The 27,129-nt window shown below is 45.4% G+C and overlaps 1 protein-coding gene across 2 annotated transcripts in view; it reads right to left on the bottom strand.

Moving 5' to 3' along the window:
- Positions 1-639: 639 nt before the first annotated feature.
- LOC124995859 (cadherin-20-like) overlaps positions 640-27,129 on the bottom strand; it is a 65,888-nt gene continuing 39,398 nt past the window's right edge. The window contains exons 1-12 of one of the 2 annotated variants that reach the window (XM_047568581.1): positions 23,792-24,210; positions 18,524-18,830; positions 15,139-15,433; positions 14,848-14,967; positions 12,660-12,827; positions 11,301-11,488; positions 10,592-10,845; positions 6,579-6,715; positions 5,379-5,500; positions 4,672-4,789; positions 4,077-4,328; positions 640-2,554 (exon numbers count right to left, since the gene is read on the bottom strand). In XM_047568581.1, the coding sequence (XP_047424537.1) occupies positions 2,031-2,554; positions 4,077-4,328; positions 4,672-4,789; positions 5,379-5,500; positions 6,579-6,715; positions 10,592-10,845; positions 11,301-11,488; positions 12,660-12,827; positions 14,848-14,967; positions 15,139-15,433; positions 18,524-18,733 (2,388 nt within the window). In that variant the 5' untranslated portion in view covers positions 18,734-18,830; positions 23,792-24,210 and the 3' untranslated portion in view covers positions 640-2,030. Of the gene's footprint in view, positions 2,555-4,076; positions 4,329-4,671; positions 4,790-5,378; positions 5,501-6,578; positions 6,716-10,591; positions 10,846-11,300; positions 11,489-12,659; positions 12,828-14,847; positions 14,968-15,138; positions 15,434-18,523; positions 18,831-23,791; positions 24,211-27,129 lie in introns of those variants that run through there. The other variant, XM_047568580.1, reaches the window with a different exon arrangement.

Below are 27,129 nucleotides of genomic sequence, written 5' to 3'. Positions count from 1 at the left end.
AAGCCCCCCAGTAACAACATTCTGTTGCCAGACACCACAGGACACCCTCAGAAGACCCATGTCCACGACTGTCTTTATATACCATTATTGCCAAAGGCTTTTCTTTCACATCTATCACCAGCACAGCAGTGTTATTGTTGTGTATTCAAGTTTCGAGTATCGTGCTAAGAACCAACAGAGATAAATGAATAATAGCTTAATATGTGTGTTTTCATCGAGTGATAGACTGAACAGCTCATCGCGTCCCACAACATACATCATATTGTTTGTCAGGGCCCACGCACAACAATTTATGCATTGTGATTCCCAAACAGCAGCAGATAGATTGTTTTGAGACGGCAGCTGTTTGCACAGTATTGTACTGCGCCACAAATGATGTCTGTGCTTATTTGAATACGGAGCGTGATCTAGCAGGGTCACTTTTGATGTGATTAGGGCCTCAGCTCTAAGACAGGCACCTTCCTCCAGCCTCCTACACGCCAACTACTCGGGCGTCTTCCCGCTGCCGAGATTTCAGTCAAAGCTGAGCTGCTCTGTTTCAATTTGTAGATCCGTCGCGGAAGGATAAAGTGAGCTTTAGGGACTCAATAAACATAAAATAAAACACAGTTATACTTTGAAGACGGAACACATGCTACGTGATTTTGAACTTTTTATTACCAAGAATACAAAAAATATCTACATTCACATACCACTAACTGTAGCATGACTGACCACATAGATTTCAAGTAAACTCCACCCAATTGAAATATCAAAATGTACCTGCACCTCCCTCTGAGGTTTGGCAAAAATCCTTTTTCATCTTTTGGTGTTTTTGTGTTTTGCTTTTCCTTTTTGTTTGTCTTCCTCCAAACTGTCACGTTATTTTTTTTTTTGTCCTTTTTGCTTTTGGCACTTAACGCAGATTATCATTGTCTCTGTAGCCCACGGGATCGGAGGATTAAGCCACATTTGTGTGGTGGCAGCACGGTATCTCTGACGGGACAGATCGAGGCTTGCTGCCGTCGGACTCCTGCTGGCACGATGGTGGATCCAAAATGAAAGGCGACTCGGGTCGTGTGCTCGTCCATGTGCAGACCTTTCCTCTGTGCTACACATCCAGGTAAGACTCCTCTCTCTTTTTTCTTTTTTTTTTTTTTTTTTTTAAATGGCTTCCCTCTTTATCCTCGTGAATGGATAACTGCTTCATGTTTTTTTTGGAAACAAAGTTACAATACAAAAGAGCATAAAAACGATATATAAAAACAATAATACAATAAACATTTCAACTTGAGAAACCCACATGGGATTACAGCGACGCAGTCTCCTCTGTAAGTCATGTGACATTTAGATACGCATGACAAAGTGCTGTCACACAGACGGAAAAAACATGGGAAGTTACATCATGTATGTTACAACGTATACGCGACCTCTTGAAGATTTCGACGCATAGTGGCAGTTTTAAGTACAGTGTCGGTGTGGAGGAGCCAAATAAGTTAGCAAAACATATAAATACAGCACGTGAAACAAAGAAATAAATTAAGACCTGACCACGGATGAAACAAAAATGAAAAAGCGTCTCCAATTGCAGCAATGATTCCTCGCTTTTGTTTTTTTCCCCCACTTCCTTGTACTGCTTGAATGTCAAACCGTGAGTCTTTCGGAGTTTGTCTCCTGTGTTGCAGCGAGCAAGTTAGTCTCTCTCGTTTTCATCTCTGGCATAAATCGCTCAACACTTTGAACCAAAGGGGTTCTGCCTGTGGCTGGGTGAGGCAGGGGAGTTAACATGTGCTTTGAAGCTATCCCTCCGCGTGGCCCCCACGAGGTTGCCAAAACCACCCCTGTCTCTGAAGCCTCGTCTCCGGGGGAGGTTTAAAACCAACTCACAGCCTCAGCAGGAATTTGATTTCTAACAGTCATGGGTGTGAGCTCCTCCCAGCTTTGTTGTGTCTTCCTCTTGCGTCTTCTGTTTGTGTCACTAATCACGTGTGTGTTTTGTCTTTCTTTTTTTGTTCGTCTCACATTAAAAAAAAAAAAGGGGTTCTGTCGTCCTACCACATTGGCGGACTGTTTGTCTCAAGCACGCCGTACATCTCGGCGAGTTTTTTAAAGCGAGGCCCCCAGTCGTTCAGGTAGTCGTACTCGTGGTCGGTGTTCGAGGTGCCGGACTGGAGCGAGCTGAGTGACTCTGCGACCGAGCCCTCCCCTTCGTAGGCGTAGGTCTGCAGGGAGTCGTAAGGTGGAGCGCATGGGTCCATGTCGGCCTCCAGGAGCTTTGCCAGCACGTACCCGTGAACGTTGCTGTCCCCGCCGCCGCCGCCGCCCATGACGCACGCCTGGGGGACGTAACGCGACAGGCTCTCGATCTCCGGCAGCATGTCCTGCCTCATCTTGCCCAGGTGGGTGTGGGCCTCGCGAGGGTTCCACATGGCGGCGATGTCGAAGGCCTCGGTGTCCTCCTCGCCACCGCCCTCGTCGTCGTAGCGCACGATGTTCTCGTGAACGTTCTCCTCCTCGTCACACAGGTAGGGCTTCTTACGATGAGTCCGCAGGGAAAGCATGAGGAGAATCATCACTGTTGTAAAGAAAAAACAAGAAAGGTTATTTTTTTTGTTTTCAATTGGGGCTTCATCAGATTGTATTTTTGTGCTTCATTCTTAAGCTCAAGACTCGTGGATCATACTCGGGGAGAAGTCACGAGCCAGTTAGATCGGGGATTTAAGTTCAACAGCGTTAGAACAATGTCCCATCGAGACTAGAATTACTACATGTATATGCAAGAATTAGTTCACACACAAAGGGAGCTGAGATGTTTTAACAAAATTTATTGCCGCCTCCCCGAGGAGCAGAGCAAGTCAACCTGCTGAGCCCTCCTGCCCACAGTTACAGGTCTGCAGGGAGAGATAAAGTGGGCTCATATCAGCCTCTGAGGAAAAAGAAAGCATAACGCTACAGGGCAGCTGGTGCTAATGAGCGCCAGACTTTGTGCCAGGGCGAGAAAGGAAACCCAAATTTAATCCAATTCAGTGAAGCTGGCAGATTCCTCTTTCTTTCAACTGAGACTTTTTTTTCTTAACCTCTGAGGACCTTAAATATCTTGACAACCTATGTAGATTGTATATTTTGCCTCCCAAGTTCATCCCCAACATCGAACACTCTAGAGGAGGTGTCAAGAATATCTAGGGTATGTAACGCAAAGTGCTGCAGGGATTTTAATCTAGGCTCGCTGCTCTCCCGCCATGTGTCAATACTTTTGCCTCCTGTAATAGAGGTTGAAAATACTGTCTGGCTAAGGAGAAGGGATTCCAGCCACATATTCCAGCTGCTAATGGCAACTGAATGATGTCTTTTTGCATTCATGCAGCTTCACGATTGACCTGTCAATGAGGCATTCGACCAAAGTGAGAGAAACCATGAATATTTTTGCACTGCTTTCCTGCATGACATTTAGAGTTTATGCAGTTTGGATGTGATTTTTTTTTTTGCTCTTCAGACTTAAGCCTCCATCAGGGCGGACTTTCATAATTTCTGCAGTTACTTGATCAGAAAATTGATAAAGAGTGACTATTGTAGTTTTAAAGCTCCTAGACGCCTTCAAATTTTCTCACCAGCTGTTTAAAATCAGACTGCATTTCATCAGGCTTTGCTGTTCCATGCTACTAACTCTTCTTTAATCCTATCACCAATTTATTTATTTTATTTTTGCTAATTTTCTAAATCAAGTTCAAGTTGATAACAGACTTTCTAGCTGACTTTTTGATTTTTCCAGCTAAAATGATAGTTGTCATGCATATTTAATAGCAAACATGCTATTTAAATTGATGCTGGCTCCATGAATAGGAAATGCTGTCTCCGGCTAACTTTGTACTGTTTCCACCTGATGCTGTGAATGGGAAGCTGCTTTTAAATGCAAGAACCATTTAAAAATAATAATAATGATAAAAAAACTTGTAGCACGTGAGAATGGAGAAGATTTTAGGGCTGTATGGCTTAAGGAACAGCCTTTGGCATAACGCCTAAACCGAGTTTTTAAGATGTTTTAGCTGACGCTGTATCAGATTATATTCCATTTTATATGGCAATAGATCATAACTCACCCAGCAGGACGAAGATACAGGCGAGGATGGCGATGAGGGCTCCTCTGCTGAGGCTAGCAGGGAGGCTGTAGGCCTCGGCGTTGCACGTCAAGACGTTGCCCTCCTGGTCGCAGCTGCACACGCGGATGGTCAACGTACTCGTACTGGTCTTGACCGGCTGCTCACCGTCGTTGATGACGATGGGCAAGTAGAAGACAGACTGGTCCTGTTGTGACCAACCTCCACGACGTGTCAAGATCCACGCCGTGTTGTCTGAAAAACAGTCAAAGAGGTGAGGGAAAAGCTGAGTTAAAGAATCAGGCTCCGATATTGAGAATCAGAACAAATTTGCTTGCGTGGAAACCAGGATTCATTTTAGCTACACCACATTACTACCCATTCATACGTTATCTTTTATATTGTGGATGCTATAGTCAACTCTTAGATTATGGAAGGACCCTGCATCGCCACTCAGGCACTTTCAGGATGAGTAGGAAACTGTGAATAACTAATAGTATCTTTAGTCTACGTGTAGCTTCAGTGCAAATCAGATTAAACATTTTAGTGTCTCACTGCAGCAACATGGTGTGACAGATAATCTGTCCGGGGTTTCTACCTTGGTTGTCCCGCAGGGTAAAGTTAGGGTTGTGGGCGGCCTCTGGAGCCAAGCTGTAGTAGAAGTGTTGCCCACCCAGTGGCTCATCCGGATCCACCGCCGTCACCGTCTGGATCAGCTGAAATATATCAACAGATATATATATATATGTATATATCTATATTTTTAAATCCTTGCTACCACTTCACCAGGCTATGTCATTTTTCATTTGAGCAGAGTCGCCTCCCTGTGGTCATAGGCGACTTGGCAACAGTGTCACTGGCAACTCCCAAGTTGTAGTTTATATAAACAGTTATCTCCATTCCACCCCTTCCCGTTATGTCACTGAGAGCTTGAGCAACATTGCTGACCAACATTGACCATGAAGCTTATGAATAGAATAAGGAGTTTCGTGGTATAGACTGTGACTATGTAATAAACTTGAGTTCCCCAAGCAGCAAAAGCTACGTAACTTACTTAGTCGCTTGGTAACATCATTGACGAGGCAACAGAATGGGAACTGAATGTATATATAATGGGGCAATCGGTGATATATGATCTGGTTGACGTTATAGGAGCAATTTTCACGGTGTTGGACGCTTCACATCGTCAACATTCATGTTGTAGTTTGTCACTCTCTCAATGCTAGCGTGAATGCACCAGATTGCTTCCCAATGGCGATACAACACAGATCCATCTTATAATAAAGTAAACTCTTGTGTCCGTACCTGCCCTGCTTTGGCGTTTTCACACACATACGCCTCCAAGTACTCCGCCAGCGATGGAGGATTATCATTCACATCCAGGACCCTCACGGCCACAGAAACACTCGCAATCTGTGTGGGGTTATCTGCAGGGAAACACACATGATAAGTGGTCAGACTTGAACGGACTCCAGTAACGGGCTTCTTAAAGATCGCGCTGAGCTCCGTTTGTGCCGTCTTTTACAGCAAGTCTGCAGCACATCACATCTCAGGTTCCAATTCTATTACTCTCCATTAGCGATCATGGATTTGCATACCTTAACCAGCTGTGTAATAGCTTATAGAAACACAATTAATGGGAAGTAAGTACTTCCCCAGGTTTCAGTCCACAATCAATCCATCAGTGGCGTGACTTTGGCCTTGGAGGTCAAAGCTCCAGTGAAAGAACACTGAACATTGCTGGCATTTAAATGAAAACGTCCACTTGCTCTGAGTTAAAGTACAGTATGAAGCAGCTCAGTTAAAATGTTAATACTGATTGTTCCATCAATCAATAAGCGTTAAGTTCCAAATATATATATATATTTTTTTTGTTTAATTTTAAAAATTCTCTCTATTCTCTGTGGCGTTTATTTACTTGTGCAGATCAATCAGCTTTACTTTGTTCCAGCCAAGCTGTTTTCTTCATGCCTTTCCTACTTGCGCCTGCTCCGTCACATTTATAATTAGCCACCGCGCGGGAAGTTACTTAATTAGTCATTAATGCAATTACCATCTCCTTTAAGGTGTTTCAACCAAACAGAGGCACAGACAAACAAAGCCAGGGGAGGAAGTATGAAGGTGACTTCTGGGTGCTGCCAGCTGTGAAGATTTGTGAGGGCAACTCCTGATCTGCGTTACGTAACTCTCTACACGGCTGGTTTTTCCAAAATTGCCACTTCTGCATTTGTAAAACTTTATTATATCTGGGTAAACACACGTCTTTTCCGTTCTTGTATAGAAATAACTGTATATATTGAAGATATAAGAATTTATTTATGAGTTATTAATGGGTAATTAGATCATCCAGTGTTAACATCTCAAAATATATATAGTTTTTTATTTTTGGCTTCATATTTAATGACTTTTACATATTTCCATGGAAACTTGATGATTGAAGTGCAGCTTTGGAATGAAATCCTAACGCTCCATGTCAGACTCATTTAATGAGTGCTTCTGACTTACTCATCTCCATGGCGAGGACGGTGATGTTGTGCCAGCTAATCTCCTCTCGGTCCAGTAAACGCACCGTCATCAGTGCCCCGGTAGTGATTTCGATGTAGAAGTACTTCTCGGGGTCGCTGGACCTATCGATGGAGTACCTGGTGACACAAGACGACATGCTATATGGATATCTGCGCTGATATCTGTGTGTTTCTGTGGAGCTAGTAATCATGTCTGAGGGTATAGACTACGTGTATATACGATCCGGCGTGTGAGGCGCGCGTGTAGCTGTGCGATAAGACGTCAGGCTGGCAGCTCTTGAAGGCACAGTAGGAAGAAGAGGCTCCAGATAAGGCTTAATCAGAGTATCTGCCTCTGCTGCCAAAGAGACGCCGGGGACACGCAGACCTGCAGCATGCAGCCTTGGCTCGTCTCCTGCCACTGTGGGCTGTTTTCCAAAACGCTCCTCTGAGAGCGACATGCAACAACAGCCAGACACACTCGCACAGGGAGAAGGAGGAGGATGTACAGCACATCCTCTTCCAGGCCGTGGAGCAGAAAGCAGTTTATGTAACTGTGAGGGGTCTGTGTTCACATATAGACGGAGCTCTCACATGGAACAAGTGTTTAGTCCATCCGAACCAGCTCCAGGAGGGCCGATGTGTTCGTATTGTAGAAATCAGTTATCTAATTAGATGATAATAAACTTTAACTGAAGAAACTGTTTTTTTTTTTTCACTTGTACACGTAAATATTCTAAAAGTAAATGAATCATGAAGACACGTTTTTCACCACAAAGGAAATGATGCTCCCTAGCAGGAGGTGACAGTTAGTTTACATCAGTTTACATGGTGTTGTTGTGGAAATAATTGTAGATTTGAAGGTTCAGAGAATGAGAACAGTGCGCGTGCACTTTGACCATCGTTGTTTTGTTTACTTTGGGCACATTTCATGTACTTCCTAAGCCAATTAGAACAATCGGCGACCGGACTGGTGCCAAGAGTGCGGGACACACCACTCAGTCCTGGATCTAGTACTGAAAAAATAAACGTTGTTTAAAATATTAAGATCTGTAGTTGAATTCTCCCTATGTGCAATACATTTAGACTCCCTGTTTGTTCAGTGTTTCTCTCATTATATTCACTGGCCTGAGCATACAAATCTGACAGCTTATTACATTTCTGAATTAAATATTAAATAAACTGATATATTAGCGCCCGAGCGTGTGTGTGTTTCTAAGCTTGTTGGCGATGTGCGTGTGTGTGTTCTGGACTTTGTGCCGACAAGGAACAGTCGTGACTGGCACATCCACTGCTGGCAAGGATCTCCCTGAAGGATCTCTATTAATATCGCTCGTCCACAGTCATGAGACGAGGAGGGGGTGCTGCTGCTGCTGCTGCTGCTGCTGCTGCGTGTCTATGTTCAAAATAGCAGGACACACACAAAATAGTGTGTGGGTTCAGATATATCTGCCAGTCATGCTGCAGTCTGTAAAGGACAGAAAGATGTGAAATGGAAATGAGGGCTGCAGACAGACTGAAGGTCACCTGCTGCTTGTTGTTATCTGTCATCTGATGTTGTTGATGCTCGCTGCAGCCACCAATTCCTCGACTATCTGACACCCCGTGCCGTAGTTCCCATCCAAACTGGCTTTCTTTCTTTCTTTCTTTTTTTTTTTTTTAAGATTTATTTATTGCCAATGCACAAAGTACATTTGACACATTTTTTACAATGTACAACATAGAATAACAAAGAAAGAAAGAAAAAAGCACACACACAACAAGACCACCAAAAAACAGTGGCTTAACTCTGACCCACCCACCCCCACCATGGAATGGTACAGTCCACAACGCTCCATATTTGAGACAAACAAAAAGACATAGTAAGAGGTCAGAGAGGTACATGAGCAAACTTGCATATTTCAATTGAGAGGAATGACTGAAGGGAGAAGTGTTAAAAATGAGCCCCATATTCTATCATATGCTTCTCCTGACGTTGTACAGAATCTTTTCTGGCGTGCAGTATGATGAAAGTCCGTTCAGCCAGTGCTTTTGCGAGGGAGGGTTTTCTGGCTAGTGAGACAAAACATTTTTTGTATTCAGTTGCATTGAGCCAACGGACATCTCCCAAGAGCCAGATCTTTAGCTCCCTACGACTTGGAGTCTCTATAATGTCTGAGACTGTCGATATAATAAACTTCCAAAACTCTTCCAGGTCAGACACACGGGTAGCAACTTTCCTTCGTTTACCTTACATCTTTGGCACATGACAGAAACATTCCTGTTAATCCTGTGTAGTCTGTATGGGGTAAAATAAGCTCTATGAAAAATATTAAATCGCATTTGTCTGTGTTTAGTGGAGAGAAGCACTGTTTGGGATCTCTCCAACATGTTTTGCCAGTCTACCAGATTTATTTATTTGATTTTAAATCTCTCTCTGTGGCTCCACCAGCTCGGGGGATTTCAATGAAGCACAATAGTTTAGATGCATCTGTGGCTCTGATTCCTGCTCTTATTGTCATAGGGGCGTCCTTCTGTCATCCTCTGTCACCAAAGATAGTAAAGCAGTGGCTTGTGGCCTGACGACCTGAAGAGGTATCATAGCATAAAACTGAAGTATCTGCAGTTCAGATTAGATTTTTTGATCACAAATTAATCATAGTTCCAACACCACACTTAATTCTCTAAAGGATGTAGCCTATCTGTCCAGAGAGAGTAGGGTCCTCTCTTGGAGCTATTCCTCACTTTTTTAAGGTATGTTTTTGAGCTTCTCCTCCCAGCATCCCAGGGCAAATCCGTCTGTTATTCCGAATAACTAAAGCTGGACTCCCTTTTATGCTGACTAGCATGCAAGTGCAGCAAACTCACACGTGGAGCGTGCTTCCTAAATCGAACACATAAAACTATTCAGGAGCTCTATTCATTATTAAACTGCTTTCTGTATAAATAACAGTTAGCAGGCTCAGGGGCGCTCCGTTCCTCGCAGAGTAAACATGTCACAGTTTTATTGCCCTGGTTTCTGTTTTCTGCAAACCAAGCCCAGCCCATCTGCACAACAGTTGGGCTTTGTTGCACAACTTGTTTGTGGGTTGTTTTCTTCCCAGCGAGCGTTGCCCGCTAAAAGTTCTGAAACGAAGCCACCGCTGCTCCAGACCCAGATAAGTTGCAAAAAGCTTGAGGGTGGATGCGCTATATTTACTTACTACACCATTTTATCTAAGTGCCCACGAGTCAAAAAAACTGCGCGGAGAGTAAAAACGGAAGTGGCCACAGTGTCAACAGAGAGTTTCACATGGGTGAAAGTAGATTAATGCGACGTTTGCTTGTTGCTGAAGAGGAAGGAGTGAATCAGGAAGAAATTTATGGCACCGCTTTGGAAGTGCAGACAGGTGAACTGGGCAGCAAACATCATCCACATCCTTTGTGCTACTTGTAGTTGGTTGTAAAAGGGGACAAGCTGGTGCCTTCTGAAATTCCCCTTTACTGCTGCTGCAGATGATTAATGGCCTAATTATAAGGTTTTATGTCTAATTACTTTATGAGAGGTGTGGTCTGGACATTGGACCCGTTGCGCAACATCTGTTCTGCAGGAGCACAAACCATCAAATAGAAGTCTTCTGCTTCTGGTCGCTGGATGTTTTACTGATTATGTTTGATCTCTTGACTTGTTTCTGTTAGTGTCAGCTTTGTAAAGGCGAGCTCAGTTATGTCAGTTTTCTTAAGAGGCTGCAGTTGTGGTCTGCAGTGAGAAGATGTTAAGATGCTGCTCCCTGCTGGTAAATAGGTGACATTACATAATTTGCTTTACTTACTCTGCATACATTTTATTTGGATGTAAATGAGCAATATTCTTTAATGATTGGCATGATTGCATTTTAATTTGAAGGAGCCATCAAGATTCTGCAATGTCTTGGATTATCTGAGCTTCTGACGTACTTCATGTCTTTCTGCTGCTGCTAAAATAACGTGTGCTGTACATTCACACAACTGTAGACAACCTGAAACCAGGATTGTGTCTTCAGTTTCGTCATTTACCTCACGGTGTTGTTGGCAGCGTCCGGGTCCCTCGCCGACACCGTCTTCACCAGCATCCCAATCTCGGCGTCCTCTGGCAGCTCGACGTAGTACACCGGCGAGTCGAACAGCGGGGGCTCGTCCACGTCCTCCACGCTCACATGCACGATGGTGACGTCCTTAAAGGGCCCGCGATGTCGGATGGCCGGGTCTACGTGAGTGTTGGCTCCCTCCACCTTCAGTGTGTAACTGGGCTTGTTCTCGAAGTTCAGCGGCTGGTATGTGGGAGAAAATGACAGACTTAAAAAAAAATAATTCTCGTGCACAATGAACTTGCAGTGTTTATATCTGAACTCGTAATACCGGTGCAAAAAAATCCCCAAATACAAGGATGTGCTGACATGCCTGGAGGAAAGGTAAGATGAGTCAAGATGAAAAAGCAAAATATGACTTTAAAGAATAGAATAGATGAGCTGCAGACGACACTTAAAAGGTACGTGAGGTATGCTACATTCAAGGAAAAAATAAATTGCCACATTTTTGAAGGGAGTTTTGTGTTATTCTCCTTGGATGACAAAGGACCCTTTCACGGTTTACAAAAGGGTTTGCGAATGAAAAAAATGAACAAACAAAAGATGTTTTTTCCTTATTGATAAAAGTCATTATTTTCGAATAGCGCTACCTTCATGTAATATACATATACATATTCTTTATCACTTTGTTTATGTACCTTTTTCACTGTGATGATGCCAAAGAGGTTGGTGGGATCAGTGCTGATATCAAAGGTGTCCCTTCCATCTCCATCTATGATGCTGTACTTCATCTCAGCGTTGACCCCGATGTCCCTGTCCTTAGCCCAGATACGACCCACCACTGAACCCAAGGGTGCCGACTCTGGGACGCTCATCTGGTACAACCCTGAGGAGATACATGGATAAAGCCATTGCTCTAAGGTGATTCCATCTTCTCTCCTCTAGATGGAGCCAGACCTCTTCTGCCACCCACGCAGCTTCTCTTCTCAAAATCACATCTCAGGCTGGGTAAAATAAATTCCCCACATAAACGCCTCACAATTGGGTTACATACTGTCTCGTGGGTTGGCTTGAATTTCATCTACCGTTTAACCTCAAAGAAGAGGTGACAGCTGCCCAATTTGTGGCTCTCCCCGAAGGCCAAAGTGAAATGCCTGCACAATGTGCCTGACAGAGGGGAATCCCTGAAGCTCTTCACAACCGATCAAAGTTCCATCGGATTGATGGCCCTAATTGGTGGGGGACTAGTGACGGAGGTGGAAGTGGGCAGTGGGTGTTTTCTTTGTCTCAGAGTGAAGCCACCAGTCTTCCAAGCTGAGATGACCACAGACAGCTAGACAACCCCTGACCTCAGGGGGACGGTAATGAGAGGAGCAGAAGTGGGGATAATCAAAAGGACAGCATGGGGTGTCTGGTGGTTGAGAGAAAGACGGAGGAAGGAGGCCAGCAGGGTAAACGGCTGGGGACTGGTGGCCAGAAGCGGCCAGAGGGGCTAACAGCGCTGAAACGGCACAGAGAGGCCAACAACCCTGAAACACAACTGAACTTCAGGGTCATTTGAGGGCTCAGAGTTGAGGTTTGTGATGCATGTCAGCCACAAATGACTCCACCTACGGCTGGAGGTTTAACAACGCAATAAGCTCAAGATTCGCTACAGGACACAATATAGAATTCACTGTAAAATTATGAGCATTTTAAGGGTTTACTCCTACTATCATTTTACTTTAACTGCATGGATCTGCATAATACTGAGCTGAAATACACCAATGGACAAGAAGATCTTTATAAAGAGCAACACCAAAACTTATTCCTTTCTTTTATGTCTTTTTATGGGCAAGAAATTGATCACTAACCTTTGGACAAACATAAACTTAGAGTTGCACAGTGTGACTTTTTCTGTTGATGTCTTTAGCACTACATACTATTTCTGTAGTACCTCCTTGGCTGCTTTGTTTCCCTGCTACCGAAAGAAATTCGATGTTGCTCGTTTTTCAGCTCTTGAGATCGTCAGGAGGGATTAGAAAAGGACTGAGAAGTAGATGCGGAGTGTTTCTTACTCTGGTCAAACATGGGTGGGTTGTCGTTGATGTCGCTGAGCGTGATGTTGACGGTGGTGGTGCCAGCGAGCCCCCCCAGCTGTCCGCCCATGTCCTTGGCCTGGATGACCACGGTGTAGTTTTCTCTGGTCTCACGGTCCATGTCTGCCAGGGACACCCGGACCACGCCTGAGGAGAGGAACCGCGAGAAAGAGGGAGTTAGAGAGTGCAGACGGAGACACGAGGGGTGAAGTAAAAGTCAGCGACCAAGGACTGCTGACATGGATTGGGATCGAACGACATTTTCCTGGACTGTCATTGCTCTAAATGGACGGATGACTTCTCATCCTGTTCTACTTTAATGAAAGATTTTCAAGGCGCTGACACACCAATCAGCATCTGCAATGAAGGCTGACTGTGACATTGCTACCAGTGTCTGGACCAAAAAGTTGCACTCCAAGGACAACATCCAGTTGGCCAATGAGAAAAAACTCATCATACAAGCAGGTGGCTGTAATATGTATTCCTTCAACATGTTGAATCACCTGAAAAGCTGAGGTCCAGGGTCCAACTAATAGTAAACTAGTGTAGTGTATGAGGCTGTAAGGAACCTGAGAGCCATCCCTGAGCACTTTATTAGGAACACTACTAATACTGTACACGTCCTTCCATGGCTCTCAACCAGCTTCACTTTCTGCATTCATTAAGTTATTCCTGAGATTCTGCAGATTTAGCAGCAGCACAATCATACTGTCAATCTTTCTTGTGACTGACCTTAAAGGATTGTAGTTCCCAGAAGACTAAATGTGTTTGTTTCAATCGCTGGACATATTTGTGATCTATAAAATAAAGAAAGCTTAAGAGAACCTTTCTTACTGGATGGTTTTACAGTAACAGCGAATTTGGAATTCATTTAACAGGCCTCAACCATGCAACCCAACCAGATATCGGTTATCAGACAGCTCATACTTTATTTTGTCTGCACCACGGAAACAAACAGAGAACAGTCAGACTTCAGTCAAGGTCAAACAATGTTTTGTGCTGCAGGGTGCATGTAACAGCTCCGGGCACTGAGCTGTACATATTGAAGTTTTACATCGTGTCGGCACCAGTAAAAGTCTCGGGGCTGTGCTTATAGTCGAGTCGCGGAGGCTGATTGATAGCCACAGAGTCAACCTACAGCAGCAGCAGTCTGACTGGCTGCTGATGGGCAGCGCAACCGGGGAAGTTTGGCAACAGATTTCTGTGCTGACAATCAAGGAAATGAGACAGCTGTGTTAAACAATGGCCAGTGAAACTAATGGGTTTTTGGATGTGTAACTGAGTTATGAACGTTGCTACCACACGCTGCAATGTTCTGTGTGCTTTCTTTTTTTTTATAGCTAGTCTGGAATACATGCTTATACATGCAAATTTTTTACTTTATTGGATTGTGCAGCCAAAAGTATATAGACGGCAACAGCTTCCACTTCTCTGGACTCCAGCTTTCTGCAGGGATTTGCTCTAATTCATCCACAAAATCAATACTAAAGTCCATGGCTCATGTGGAGTGATAATTCAGCTCATCCCAAAGTTGTTGGGTAAGGCGGAGAGCAGATGAGTCAAGTCCTCTATTGAGCAAAGTGACAAATACAGAGAGGTGCAACACATTTAGAAGCACACCTTCGTCCAAAATATCATTACACGACCAAGACAACAAAACAAATATCGTCAACAGAAATGAATATCGGCGAGGTTTGATAAAATGTAAGTGTAAATGCAAGTGTATTAAATTGGCTCCAAGTACTTGCTCAACAAAGTTTTGGCCTCATTAGAAGTCATAGTTGGAGTTCAGCAGATCTTTTTTTTCTCAAGTGCCAGGACGTAGAAATGGTGCAAGTTTCAACAAAAGAGCCCCGTGTATCAGGAAAATGTTCGGTAGTCTCATAGCAACAACAGGAGCCATGCTGTGCTTCCCACATTCAGAGCTGGCTGGCTGGTTTACACAGGGGCAAAAAGTGTGGACTGCTAATAACAAATTTGTGCTTTATCGCATCATCTAACATCAGTCATACTTATTAGAAATGCATTCGGAGCTCATAAAATAGTTAAAGTGCCTGATGAAGTTTGAAACCTCTAGCCTCTGCGTGTAATGGATAAACCCGCCGGTTGCCGTGGTTACAGATTAAATGTTTCAGAAGGAGTTTCTGAGGCGTGCGTGCAACCGTACCAGTCTTGGCATCCACAGAGAAGTATGGCTGGCCCTCTAGGATGCTGTAGACCACACGTGCGCTGTTGCCATACGTGGGGTCGTCGGCATCTGTGGCAGTCAGCTGGATCACAGATGTTCCTGGGTAAAGACGCAGAGATGAGAAGGAGATGACACTGGTTATCTTCACAAAAACCAAAGGCTTTAAGTACTTCAAAAACCGGTTATGAACAGTAAATGAGGGACATGAGATGTGTGTGTCAAGCAAGAGCAGCAGCAGCACATCTGCCCTGCTTTTTCAGCTTTTCTTACCTATTTTGGACATTTCCGGGACAGACGCATGGTAGGGGCCATCCAGGAACCTGGGCTCGTTGTCGTTGATGTCCTGGATCTTGACGATGAACTCTGACTCAGGCTCCAAAGGCCGGTCTGTTAGGCGGTTGCGGGCCTGGGCTCGAAGGATGTACAGGGCTTTCACCTCCCGGTCCAGCCTCTGTATGGCGTGGATGTCCCCGGTGCTATCGTCGATAGTGAAGGTGGTGCCCGCGCCCTCGCCAGTCAGGATGTACTTGATGGAGCCGTCACCTTTGTCCATGTCGGAGTGGAGCTGTGATGTTTGCAGAGGCGTCAGTCGGGTTTATATCAAATGTTCTCGCAACAAGTACAATGACGGGAAATGGTAAAACCTGTAAGGGGATGCAATTTGAACCGCACCAACAACAAGTGTAAAGCCAAACATATTAGACAGTGACATGTTTTTGTGGATGATTAATTGGGTTGCATCTCCTAAATTTAGAACAATGCAGCAGCACAGTGAGATGCTAAACATCAAGACCAGACAATCAAATGACTTTTTGAGGCCAGACGGTGGAAATTCCAAACCAGCCCCATGATCTCAGTCCAACTAAACATCTGTTTGTCTTGCTGAAGAGCAGACTAAAGGCAAAACAAGCCGTATGAAAAAAAGAGGATTTAGTGCTGACCTGGTTATTTCTCCAAATATTCGGAGGAAGTTTGTTGATGTGCTGTTTTAGATTATTATAACATGAATAGTAATGATGCAATTGAGGTGCTGAAATGTTCCTTTTAAATAAATGTAAGTGCACAACCATTCTACTGCTTCACTCCATCCATCCGCCCATCCATCCCTGCTTGCCTGCCCGTGTGTGTCATCAGTGCAGGGCATTTAGTTTAATATTGACAGTGTTATTTCTATTAACTATTATGTGACATTGTCACTGCATTCCCTCCTATTTTGATAAATGAACTGTAGATGTCCAGGGGCGGTGAGAGGTTCTGTGTGTACCTTAACACTCCGTCTGTAAGTAGATGTTTAATCACAGAGTCGAGAGTGTTTGTTGCTATGGATCCTGCAGTGCAATCAGAGGCCTTTTGTGGCCTTTAAGTGCAAATGACGTCCTGTTGATGTGCAATCAGCCTTTACTTTGTACTTAGAGGGTCTTCTGTGTATGATGAATGCTCACTGCCATCACGCTGGCAGGGCTAGAATTAAATGCCCCCATTGACATCCGTCTCGTATGTAATCAACAGGTGTGTGAAGCGAGGGTACAACAGAATTCACACTCCCGATACGTCACAACGCTTATTTCTGCTTCTCGTCTGCGTGTAATGACGCGGCCGAGGTTGTCAAACTGCCGAAAGTTTTCTGCTACAGAATTGGCTCTTGTAATGCTGGTGATGGTTGAGCAGCGGCGTTCACACAACCCATCATTCCTGAGCAGCGGACAATGCAGTTTCTCCACCTGCACTCTCTCCTGCAGAGACCAGCTTGGCCTAGAATAGATTTTTTAATCAGCACTCCATTGTGGGCTTTAGCCCCACGTCCCGCAGTGATGTATCTCAAGCTGGGGTCTTTCCTCCGCCTCATCCGCCATCTCCTGCTCTGATCCCCTCCTTCCCTCTGAAGCCCATGAAAGGACGGCGTTCGACACTCGGGCTATCAATTACCTGCTCTGCCTCAGACCAAACCTCCGACGACCCAACAGCTCTGAATACTAAGTTCCTCAGCAGCGGAGAGGTGGTGTGGGTTGAGCAGAAGGGAAAGAAACTAAAGAAGGATGCTACAGTACATCTCTCTCTTGCTTTGTCATATCTGCCTTTCTGCCTTGAGTGGCTCTCTGGGTAGCAGCCCAGCTTGTCACAATCACTTATTCTGTTCAGTTTGGAAAAATTAGCCTGAAAAGAGTCCATAAAGGAACACTAAATGGGGGGGAAAATAAGACCTAAGATAGAAGTAAATAGGCTATGGCAACTGTAAGGAATTGTTTCATTCTAAAAAAGAAGAAATAGCGTTTTCCCCCCTGCAGCTCTCTAAGGACTCCTCTGTCTAGTCTTAGGTTTTTCAGAATCCAACATTTTCCTCCATATTCCCAAATGGTGGCGGCAAAGTTATTCCACAACACTAATTAAGCAGGACGGCCTTGTTCTTGAGCGTGGAGATGAGGACATTTATAGGAATTTTGAGGAAAGACGGCCGGGCTTTGAGAGATTTTACATTAAGGTTAAAGGTTTTCTTGTTCTTATCTAGTGATATCCACTATTTACATGTAGAAACATTAGTTTTTATAGCTTTTGTAGGTCTACACCATTCAAAAGAGACATTTTTGCAAATAATATTGGGTGCTACAAAAACAAAATTACCCAAGAACTGATGATAAACATATTATTCTAGACATTTTAATATTGCATTGGTTATAAAATAGGACTATACCTCCTTAGTTAAGTCAGAAAACCGGTTTACTGTAGCTCATTCCTTTCACATTAAGGGTGAAACTAAGCCACTCAAAACACCCCATAAATACTGGTTAAGTTCTGATTATCATTATATTTTCATCTTTGTTCGAGCTAGAACCCACGAGTCTGGAGGCAGCAAAGCCCAACTCTAACTTGTTTCTTTTGCTGAAGTTGCAGACGTCAAGAACAGTTGCCTCCTCTCCTCAATGAGCATGCTTTTAAAATTATTTTATGGAGGACAATAGTTTTGAGGTGGCTCAAAGGAAAAAACAAAACAATGCAACAATACTTCTTTCAGTGACATAATGGAAATTGTTTTTTCAGTTTGTGCGGTTGTTCTGTTGTTCCCTGCCGAACGATGACTGGCCTCACAGCTATTGATCAAATGTTCAGTTCACTTTAGCAGCCGAGTGATCAAAGCGGCCCTTTGTGAGCACGTCAGTTGTGTTGCAGATGTGCCGTCCACTTCTGTGGAACGGAGGCTAAGTGAAGCTTCAGTTCGAGTCAGTTAACTCAATCACTGCTGTCTGGCTGTGGTTCAAAGTGGCCAGACGAGAGGCAGATGTCTCAGTGTGGACTGGGTGCATCCAGGGATTAAATTGGGATTTTTTTATTTTTTATTTAATGCATTCATTGAAGCTTGCCTCAGCACACCCGTGATCTTCTCTTTCGCATTCATGCATTCAGCTCTGGCCAAGCTGCAGATGACCTCTGGGCTGCTGAGCTCCCCTATAGATCTCTGAGTTTGCACTGTTTGAAAGTTGGGAGTTAAAATCACTTAGAGCACCTACAGTAAGGCTGCTTTCACTTGAGCTACACCAAGTGAAAAGGTCACGCAACAAACCTGCTCCCCTACCAGGCTAGAAACCCGTACTCTTCCCATTTCTTCAGGTTTGCACCTTCTTGTGTGCTCGTGTTCCTACAGCATGTAGTTAACACTGACCTTTCCGATATAAAGTGGTTCCAGTCCAGTGTACTCCTCCAGGACAAAGAACTGATTCCACACCCAGCCTCGCTTCACCCTCTGCAGCGGCGCCGAGTTTTCCTCCTCTGCTGGCTTACCCACAAGTGTGTGGGGTAGAAGGGTCAAAATGCAGAGTGCCACAGGGAGCAAGTTGCTGGATGCTCTCGGAAGATTCGGTTGCTCTCCCATTGTGCAGGACAGAGTAGTGTTTTATTAGAGTTTTCCCTCTTTCCTCGCGAGGGCGGTTATTTCCTGGTCCCCCGTCCTTTTGGCAGCTGCCGGTGTCCTGGAAGATTAAAAAAAGAGGGAGATGAGTCTAAGATTTACGACTTTTTGGATGCTAACATCTTTTTCATGGTGTACTGTGGCGCTGCTGGAGGCCTGGAGATGACACGCACTCGCAATCTTTTTCCCTGCCACCAGATTATCCCTCTACTACTGAGTTTTTGTTGAGTTATAATGAGCTGTGTGTCTGCGGTTTATCAGAGGCTGTACTTCCTCGTGTGCTGGTGACGAGGTCACGGGAGGAGACGATGGGGAACTAGGTACACCATCACTGTATTCATTTTGTTTGTGAATCTGGGTAAAAAAGTGAGATTTTCTTTGCTACTTAGTAGCAAAATAAGAGCAGATTTTTTATTCAAGAGAGCCAAGTTACCTGTTTCCCCTGCGTTCAGTCTTTATGCTACGCTAGGCTAATCACCTAGCTACCTCAACATCTGTGCAAGAATCCAAATACTTGTACATTTATTTATTCAGAAACAATAGCCAGTATTACATATCAGTTGCAAACGTATGTGAACCTTTGTTTTCATTATCTAGTGTGACCCGTGTGTTTAAAATGATGCTTATTAAAACTTTGAACTGAAGGGAGCCCCAGTGTGAAGTAGAAGTGATGAAGCAACTTCAGCTCTGGGACATCAGGCAGTTTCGCTTCAGCAGAAAAGAAAAAGGAAAAAAGGAAATGTACCACTCTCTCTTTCCCTTCCTTCTCCGTCTTCCTGTCACGAGGAGAAGTGAGCTCCTTCACACCTCCTGTAAATGGCCCGAGGGTGTGATATTCTGAGATTGTAGTGTTTCTGTTAACACCGCAGCTCTGCTTTATTCACACCATGTTCTACAACCCACCGTCGGTGCTGCACATCGTTCATTACAAGTGTACTCTGTCTGTGCATGTGTGTTTTTTTTTTTGTTTTTTATTCTTCCCTATCGCAGGTTTGGCTGGCCCCCGTGGCATCTCCTGGATGTTGGATTTCATGACTCTAAATGCCCTCTTCCTCTGCATCGCTCCCTTTCGAAGCAAACATCATAAGAATCTTTAAGAGCACCGAGGTCAACCCTGTGGATTTTTGCAGGAGATTCTTTTTAACGTATCGACTTGAGCTAATCGATACCTTTACACAGGGAGCTACGCGGCCGCCTTCCATCTGCATGTTGTTGTTTTTTGTATTAGGAGGACGGCTGCATCTGCTCGCTCCTTCCTGCATTAATGAGGCTGGAGGAAAATAGGCGGATTTATGGCCAGAAAGCCAAATGAGGGGGGAAAAGCAAAAAGAAAAGCACAGCGGCTGTTAGCAGGGGGGAGATGGAAAATAAAAAAAAATTTAAAAAAAAAAAAAAAAAAAACAGCGGAAGAAAGACAGACTGTTTGACTCATGGTTTGACTCCATTATGTTTTGTAAGAGAGAGAGCATTGTGCCGCTGCAGACTCTCTGAATGGCCAAACTCAGTTAATCATTGTTGAAGAGGCACAAAAGGTAGGGGAGGTTGGGAGGCGTGGCTGCATTGTCAGCGGGAGGCCGGGCTGAGTGTGTGCGTGCACGTCCATGCGTGTTTGTGTTAAGGAAACCCTCAGAGGGCTGCTTGCCAGGATGGCTGACACTTGACCTCGCTGCTCCCCTCCTTTCTGTCTATTCAAGCCGCCCTGGCTGCCATTATGAAGTCAAATTAGCTGCCCCGTTTTCCCTCTCAGAAGCACCTCTGCCTCCGCTCGCGGCCCCTCCCCTCCAAAGGTCACGGCTCGCACCCGGGCATTTTGCTCCATTTTGTCGTGCCTAATGAGGTGACATGCGACGCAATTGTGCTGGCAAAACATTTCACACGTCTTTCTTCGGCTAATCTTACGGCATTTCGCTTGTTTAAGCGGGCGGCAGCTGGCCACACAGACCGCGAACGGCGGACAGAGGGGATGGGAGGATGAAGGGATGAGGAGCAAGGCGGAGGGTGGAGGCGCAGTCATATGAAAAAGCTTTTCCAGACTTAAGGCAGCGAGGTATTTTCCCACCCGGCGGAAGCATTCCACTCGGTTGAAGAATCTGCCTTTTGTGTTGGGAAGAAAAATAACACAATTTGGAGTCATCTAGGTAACATGAAATCAAAATGGCAAGAAAAAAGGAGCTATTGAAACATCCAATTTGGCAGTTGTTTGTCTGGAAATGAAAGAAACCCCTGAAAGGAAAGGTGAGGAGAGAAGGAGGAATTGAGTGACAGTGGAAGGAGACGGTGATTGTCAGGGGGAGCAGCTGGTGTGAGAAAATGACGGGCCATATTGTTGTATCATCGTATTCCAAGTCCACCTGCTGCTCCATTAACTGCGATCTGACAACAACAGACTATATCAAACTGTTTCCTTCATGAGGGAGAGAGGTGAGTGTTTCCTTCCAGTGGAGGAAAACAAACAGGAAGCAAACAGTTTGACTGACAGACAGAATCTGTTCAACTCCACCTGTTCAGATTAATGAGGAGTCGATACTGGAAAAGCTCGGAATTTGTATTTATAGGAATAAAAGCTGGGTAGTACAACACTGTAACACTACGTGGACGATTTCTGTCAGAAGTGAGATTCGAACTGTCTTCACCCTTATATTATATCACTTCGCCACCTTTGTTCACCTTGTTGAAGTTCAGCCAGAAGCTCCACCTCTTTAAACTGGATGTCTTTGCATTCTCGAAGATATTTGGAAGATATTTCAAATGATTTATAGATTAAGCAAGTGTTACTTTTAGGCGTGAACCTATAAATAACTTGCCACAGACTTTTCCGTCCACCAAACTCCCATTCACTGATTGAGGTTACCAGGGGCCAGCTCAGTGTGTGGCACATTAGAATGGGATGGCCCAGTTTTAGTGCTATGTGGAGCATTATAAAGTGTTAATTTCACAGTGGCCATGTCTGTGCACCGCTCACCTCCGCTTTAGAAAGGAGGCCTCCCAGACTGTGGAAAAGGTCCTTAAAAATGGGGTGGACCCATGGAAAAGGGGGTTCCGCCCACCCCGGCAGGGGCGAAACGTCACGGCCAATTTGTTAACCACAATTGATTTTGCATGGTCGCTGGAAAGCGGCGGTGGAGGCAGCTCGGAGGCTCTGTGCATCTCCGACCCGGGCGAAGGGGAGGGCTGCGTCGACGTGTGTTTTTTGAGATGCAGAAGCACCGGCATGAGAAAGTGCCTTTCAATAAGCCGGGCACAATAAGCCGAGCGGTGCTGTTTGCGGAATGTAGAAGGCTTTTCTGAATCTAATTTTGCTTCCAGGGCCGAGTACGGAGCGTGACGAGCCACATTCCTCATCCTTTTTTTTTTTATTTTTTATGTTTATTTACGTATTTACACATAATTAAATCGAGACTCTGCTGCTGCCGCACTGACTTTTTTTTTTTTTTTTTTTTAAATAGACAGGTCTTCTTCTCAGCATGGCGCCTGGTACGTTTTGTATGTGTATGGATAACCTGACCAGGTCTTGTGTGTATTCTGAAGCAGAGGGTCTACACCACCATCACCGCCTACAGCAAGGAGCCAGCTTCCTCAGCTGGCTCACAGGGCGAGATGGCAGCCTTCAAAGTCAGATTCGGGCTCAGGGAGGTGTGCATTCTGGCCAAACTCTCTCAAGATCACACAGTTGTTTGTGTGTGTGCGTGTATGAATATGAGTTCACAGCATGCCTCTGTGTGTGTGTGTGTGTGTGTGTGTGTGTGTCAGGCTGCTACCCTCTATTCGTCCTCATTCCTCCAACCCATGGCCCCCCTCAGGACAGAAACGCTGGCATGGGGCAGGCTTTGAACCTGTCTCTCTAATTGTGGGGAGCTCCCCCCGGTCCCGGCCTCTGCAGCTGTGCATGCCGCCACCGCTGCGTCGCGACGAACGCCTCCCTCCCCGCGGCTCGTTTACCGTAAGGTGTTTTTAATTACTTGTCCCGCCCTCCGCTCTCTATTCGCCTTTGTGAGCCTTCAGAAGTTTGCTCCGCTCTCCGCGCTGCCCTATCACTTATTTCCAGCTTTCTCTCCGATTGCTTGGACTCGTTTCGGCCCCCCGCTCTCCTCCTCGATGCACATTCGGTTCACTCATCGCTCGGCGGAGGCCATAAAAGGAGCCTTGTCATTTACGGAGAAATTAAATCACGCAAACTGGCGTTCATCCCAGCCACTGGTGCATGGGAATGATGTCACCGTGCATGAGCGTCATCTGGAAAAGTTTGCAATCAGTGTCGCAAATTAAAGAGCGGCATCTTCGGGGACGGAGCCTTTCAAATTAATATCCGACCCATAATCTCTTTTTGAGTTTTGGTGTGGGGGGTGTGGGGGTAGAATTAACTGCACCTGGGGAGTTCCAGCTGTTTCAGGGGCTGGAAATGTCATTCGAGATATCTGAGCGGCGAGCGCCGCCGCGGAATCCGTTCAGGTGTTGTTAATATGGAGGCCTGCGCGCGAAGCTCATCTCTCAGAGAATCCTTCTCTGCCTCTCGCTGATAATGGCAACAAAAGTCTGCCTGCTCCGGCGTCGAAGCACATTCCAATCTGGCACCTTATTTGTCGACTTACAAGACGGGCGTTCGCTAAATGGGTTTGATAGTATTAAAAAAAAAAAAAAAAAAAAAGAAAAAAGAAGAGCCCTCATCTCGAGAACCTTGGCTCAGGCGGTGGACTGACCGTCTGAATGCCAATCAGAGGTCCGTAAAAGGCAGACAGGCATTCCTCTCCTTCAGCATGACTTGTTTGAAGTAGCGACAGTGCGAACGTGCTGAGAATCGGAGCCGCGTCTGAGGCCACAGAAAGTTTATTAACGTGCCACGAGCCCGTGAACAGTTGCCTGCTTCTGACTCATTTGTTTCTTTGCATATCAGTTAAACTGTAAAGACGGCCTTTATCCTGTCACCTTTAGCTCATCCCTCCCCGCGTACACAGTCTTACTGGCGTTTCTTTTCCAAATGTCACCGCTGAAAGTCAAACGAATAAATGAAAATCCACACCTTACCTTTTTCCCTTCTCTCTTTTCAACTTTATTCCTCTTTCTCAGGCTCTTCTCCTGTGAAGCTCCTTCTTCTTCTCCTCTTATGTGTGTGCGCTTCTTTTCCCCGCACGCTTGCTAAATTTCCATTGTAAAAGTTGCGAAAGCTGCCGCCTGCAGTGCATCGGTTCCCGTAAAGTCACCTTGAGTCCACGCGAGTCTCTCCCTGGCCTCTTTGTAAAGTTTCCCCCCCTCTCGCACTCTTTTTCCGTCTGCATATAAATAAATATGTGTCTTCTTGTGCTGCCTCTGTTCTGCCGCTGCCGCTCTGTGCCTCTCCCGTGCTGTCTGCACACTCTCATCCCGGGTGTTGCCTTTCTAGGGACCCAATCAGACTAAAGGACCAATTGTCCCTCTCTTTACAATCAGTGGGACGACCTCCCCCAGGCTCCAGCGTAATCCAGCAATCTACAACCTCCGGCATGGGAAGGAGCAGTGGACAGAGAAGAGGAAGGAACTGGGAGGGAGGGAGGGCGGTGGAGTTTGACAGCAGGAGACGGGTGAAATTGCAACGAGGGTGGAGGGGGGGTGGAGGGGGGGGGCAAAATCAGGCAAGCAAGGGATGAAGGAATGAGAAGAGAGGTGGTAGATAGTAAGCAGTGGAGTGAAGTGCTCCTGCGCGCGCCACAAAGGCAGCCCATTTCATTCCAGTGTATTTGCAAGTGAATAAAAGTGACCGGCGTGGGGGAGAAACTCACGAGCGTGCGCTGGCTGGGAGTGCGCAGATTGCCAGAGGTGCAGGATCACAGACCGACGATGTAGAAAAAGGATGAGAGGGGGAAAAAAAAAAAGAAAAAATCACCTCTCACAAACCCTGCCTAATACATTTTAATGAGTCGGTGTTGTACACGGCCCCGATCTGTGCGAGGATTTATAGGCAGGAAAAAAGATGAAGCTTTAAACTGCATTATATTCTGCCGCTTGCCCGGTCAGAGTTAGAGCAATTAGTTTTCCAAATTGGCAAAAAAGGCAGAAAGAAATAGGCACGCGCCAACACGCGCACAATAAGTGCAGCCGAAGATTAGTCATGGTCACGGAGATCCCTGTTTAGCGCTGAGCGAGAAAATAGCGGTGTTTCATTTAAGCAATCATGGAATTAATGCAGCAAAAAGAGGTTTTCAGAGTCGAGTCTCTTGCAGGTTTCTCCCCGGGAGGAGGAGGAAGGCTCGGGAAAGTGAAATCATATTGGAGACGTACTCAACCATGTTTAACCAGAAATGAGAATATTGTTTTTTTTTCCCTAACTCAGTCTGAGCCGTTTCCATATTATATTTAGAAACCAAATAAAGCGACGGCGCACCAGCCTGAAGCCGGCAAAAGTTTCTCCGCCGCCGTAGCCCATTGAGACGACTTTGCTCTTTTTTTTTTTTTTTTTTTTTTCCACTCGACAGCCCTTTGACTCTCCTTAATCTTCCTGACAGAGTAATTTGGTGAGTTGTACAGCTCTAAAAATACAGATGAAGGCTGTTGTCACCTACTGAGCCAGATGGTCAAAAGGTTGTACTTCTCCATCGGTTCAATATGTTTTCTTCTTTCTCCCACTCTGTCCCTTTCAATATGTCTTCTTTCTCATTTGGCAGGTCATTCTTCTTCGCCACTGCCACCCGAGCCTCCCCCTCTCTGTCGCCCGCCCCGTCGTCTTTGTCTCTTTGAAGACCTGACTGGTTAGCGCCCCGGCCGATCTGTTAGCGTATGCTTGACTGGACCCCCAGAGAAAAAAAAAAGTAAAGTCAGGGGCTCCCTCTTTGTCGGGGCGGGCCACGGAGACGGTGGCATTCAGGCCCATTGAACAACACCTTCCGTCACTGAGGCACCGAAGAGAATGATAATTGGCAGAACGAATTGAAGTTCTAGGACTTATGGAAGGGCCTGTGTCTGTTTTTAAAGTCCGTTACGGAGGTGGACGTCTGGAAAACAAGTCCCCTCGGGCCTCCTCACAAAGAGCTAGATCCGCCGTAGAAATAGATTGGATACAGTTGTGTTCTGCATGGGGCTGGACTTTGGTTTCGCGGTGATATGTGGGATGTTATTGGGACACGGTGCTTTTTTTTACGCATCGGATCAACGCCTCCTCTTAAGGTTGATCGCTGTAGGTTTCTAAAAGCCGTGACGTGTTCTGTCACCTCAAAGCTCTTTTTACACCTCTTACAACAAACCTTTGAACTTCTGAAATCAGATTTCATGGACGTTAGACTTGCTTCTTGTCAGCTGTTTTTTAACCCTAAGTAGTCGTCCATGTCCGTGTGCTCTGAGGTCACTTGACGCAGTTAGCAGCAACAACAAATAAAACATGGACAATTTGTTAATAATGAAAATAGCTCACAGTAGGACAACACACAGATTGTTCTTGTTTCAAATGAAGATCTGTACTGTCTGTACAAATATATCGAGATGGTTTCAGGAACACGCCACTCTTTACTGCAATTATGCGCTGCTACATTTCAAACACCCCAATCTGCCCTCACCTGCATAATTTGACCACATGCAAATTAGTACCAGCAAAAATAAATAAATAAACGTTCGGGTTGACTTGGAGACAGTCATTCATCGGGGGAACATTTTCAAAAGGTCTGCTTCCAGAGAAAGCACACAATCTACCAGTTAATAAACACCTGACCTGCTGCCCCAAGACTGAATGTTAAATAAGCTCTTAATGGTGCTGCGGATCAAATAGGCAATTAAAAATAATGAAAACAGTTACGGCCGCACCAGACTTGATGAAAAATACAGAGCATCGGAGGTAATGCCCTGCTCCTTCACCCTTGCTTGTCGCGTAACAGCCTTCAAATGGCATAACCTAAACAGAATTCAGCCAGTCTCGTTCGGCGTATCACTTCGCCACCACAGCCACCGCTAGGGGAATGCATGAAAGGGGGTTAGGTTTCAGAAGAACAAGATGAGAGAGCTCCAGAGAGGGGGAGCAAAGCCTCCATGTCATCTAAGATAAGAGGAGCTGCTCTCTTCCCTTCTGCCCGAGATTAGAAATGGCATGGAGCAGAACAAGCCCGAGTACAAAGAGCTCTTCTGTGTCTTTGGGGTGCGCAGTCAAGCCTTTTCATGTCTGATTTTGGCTACGGGTCGAAACAAAGGGAAATTAGACGGGGAAGTCATTGTGTCTTTGTTGAGGGAGACACACACACGTGAACGGGTGATTTGTGTACACAAGCCAAGCTGCAGTAACCTTTACAGTAATTGGTGGAAAAGACAAAACTAAGATGTTTGGCCTTAATTGTGAGGCATCGGAATCGGCACAGGGTCGAAAGAGTGAACCGTGACATTAAGTGCCTGCCTGGCTCCATCTGGCT

The sequence above is a fragment of the Mugil cephalus genome, chromosome 18, assembly GCF_022458985.1.
Source record: "Mugil cephalus isolate CIBA_MC_2020 chromosome 18, CIBA_Mcephalus_1.1, whole genome shotgun sequence".
Lineage (NCBI taxonomy): Eukaryota > Metazoa > Chordata > Actinopteri > Mugiliformes > Mugilidae > Mugil > Mugil cephalus.
This window is presented reverse-complemented; position numbering and strand designations above follow the sequence as displayed.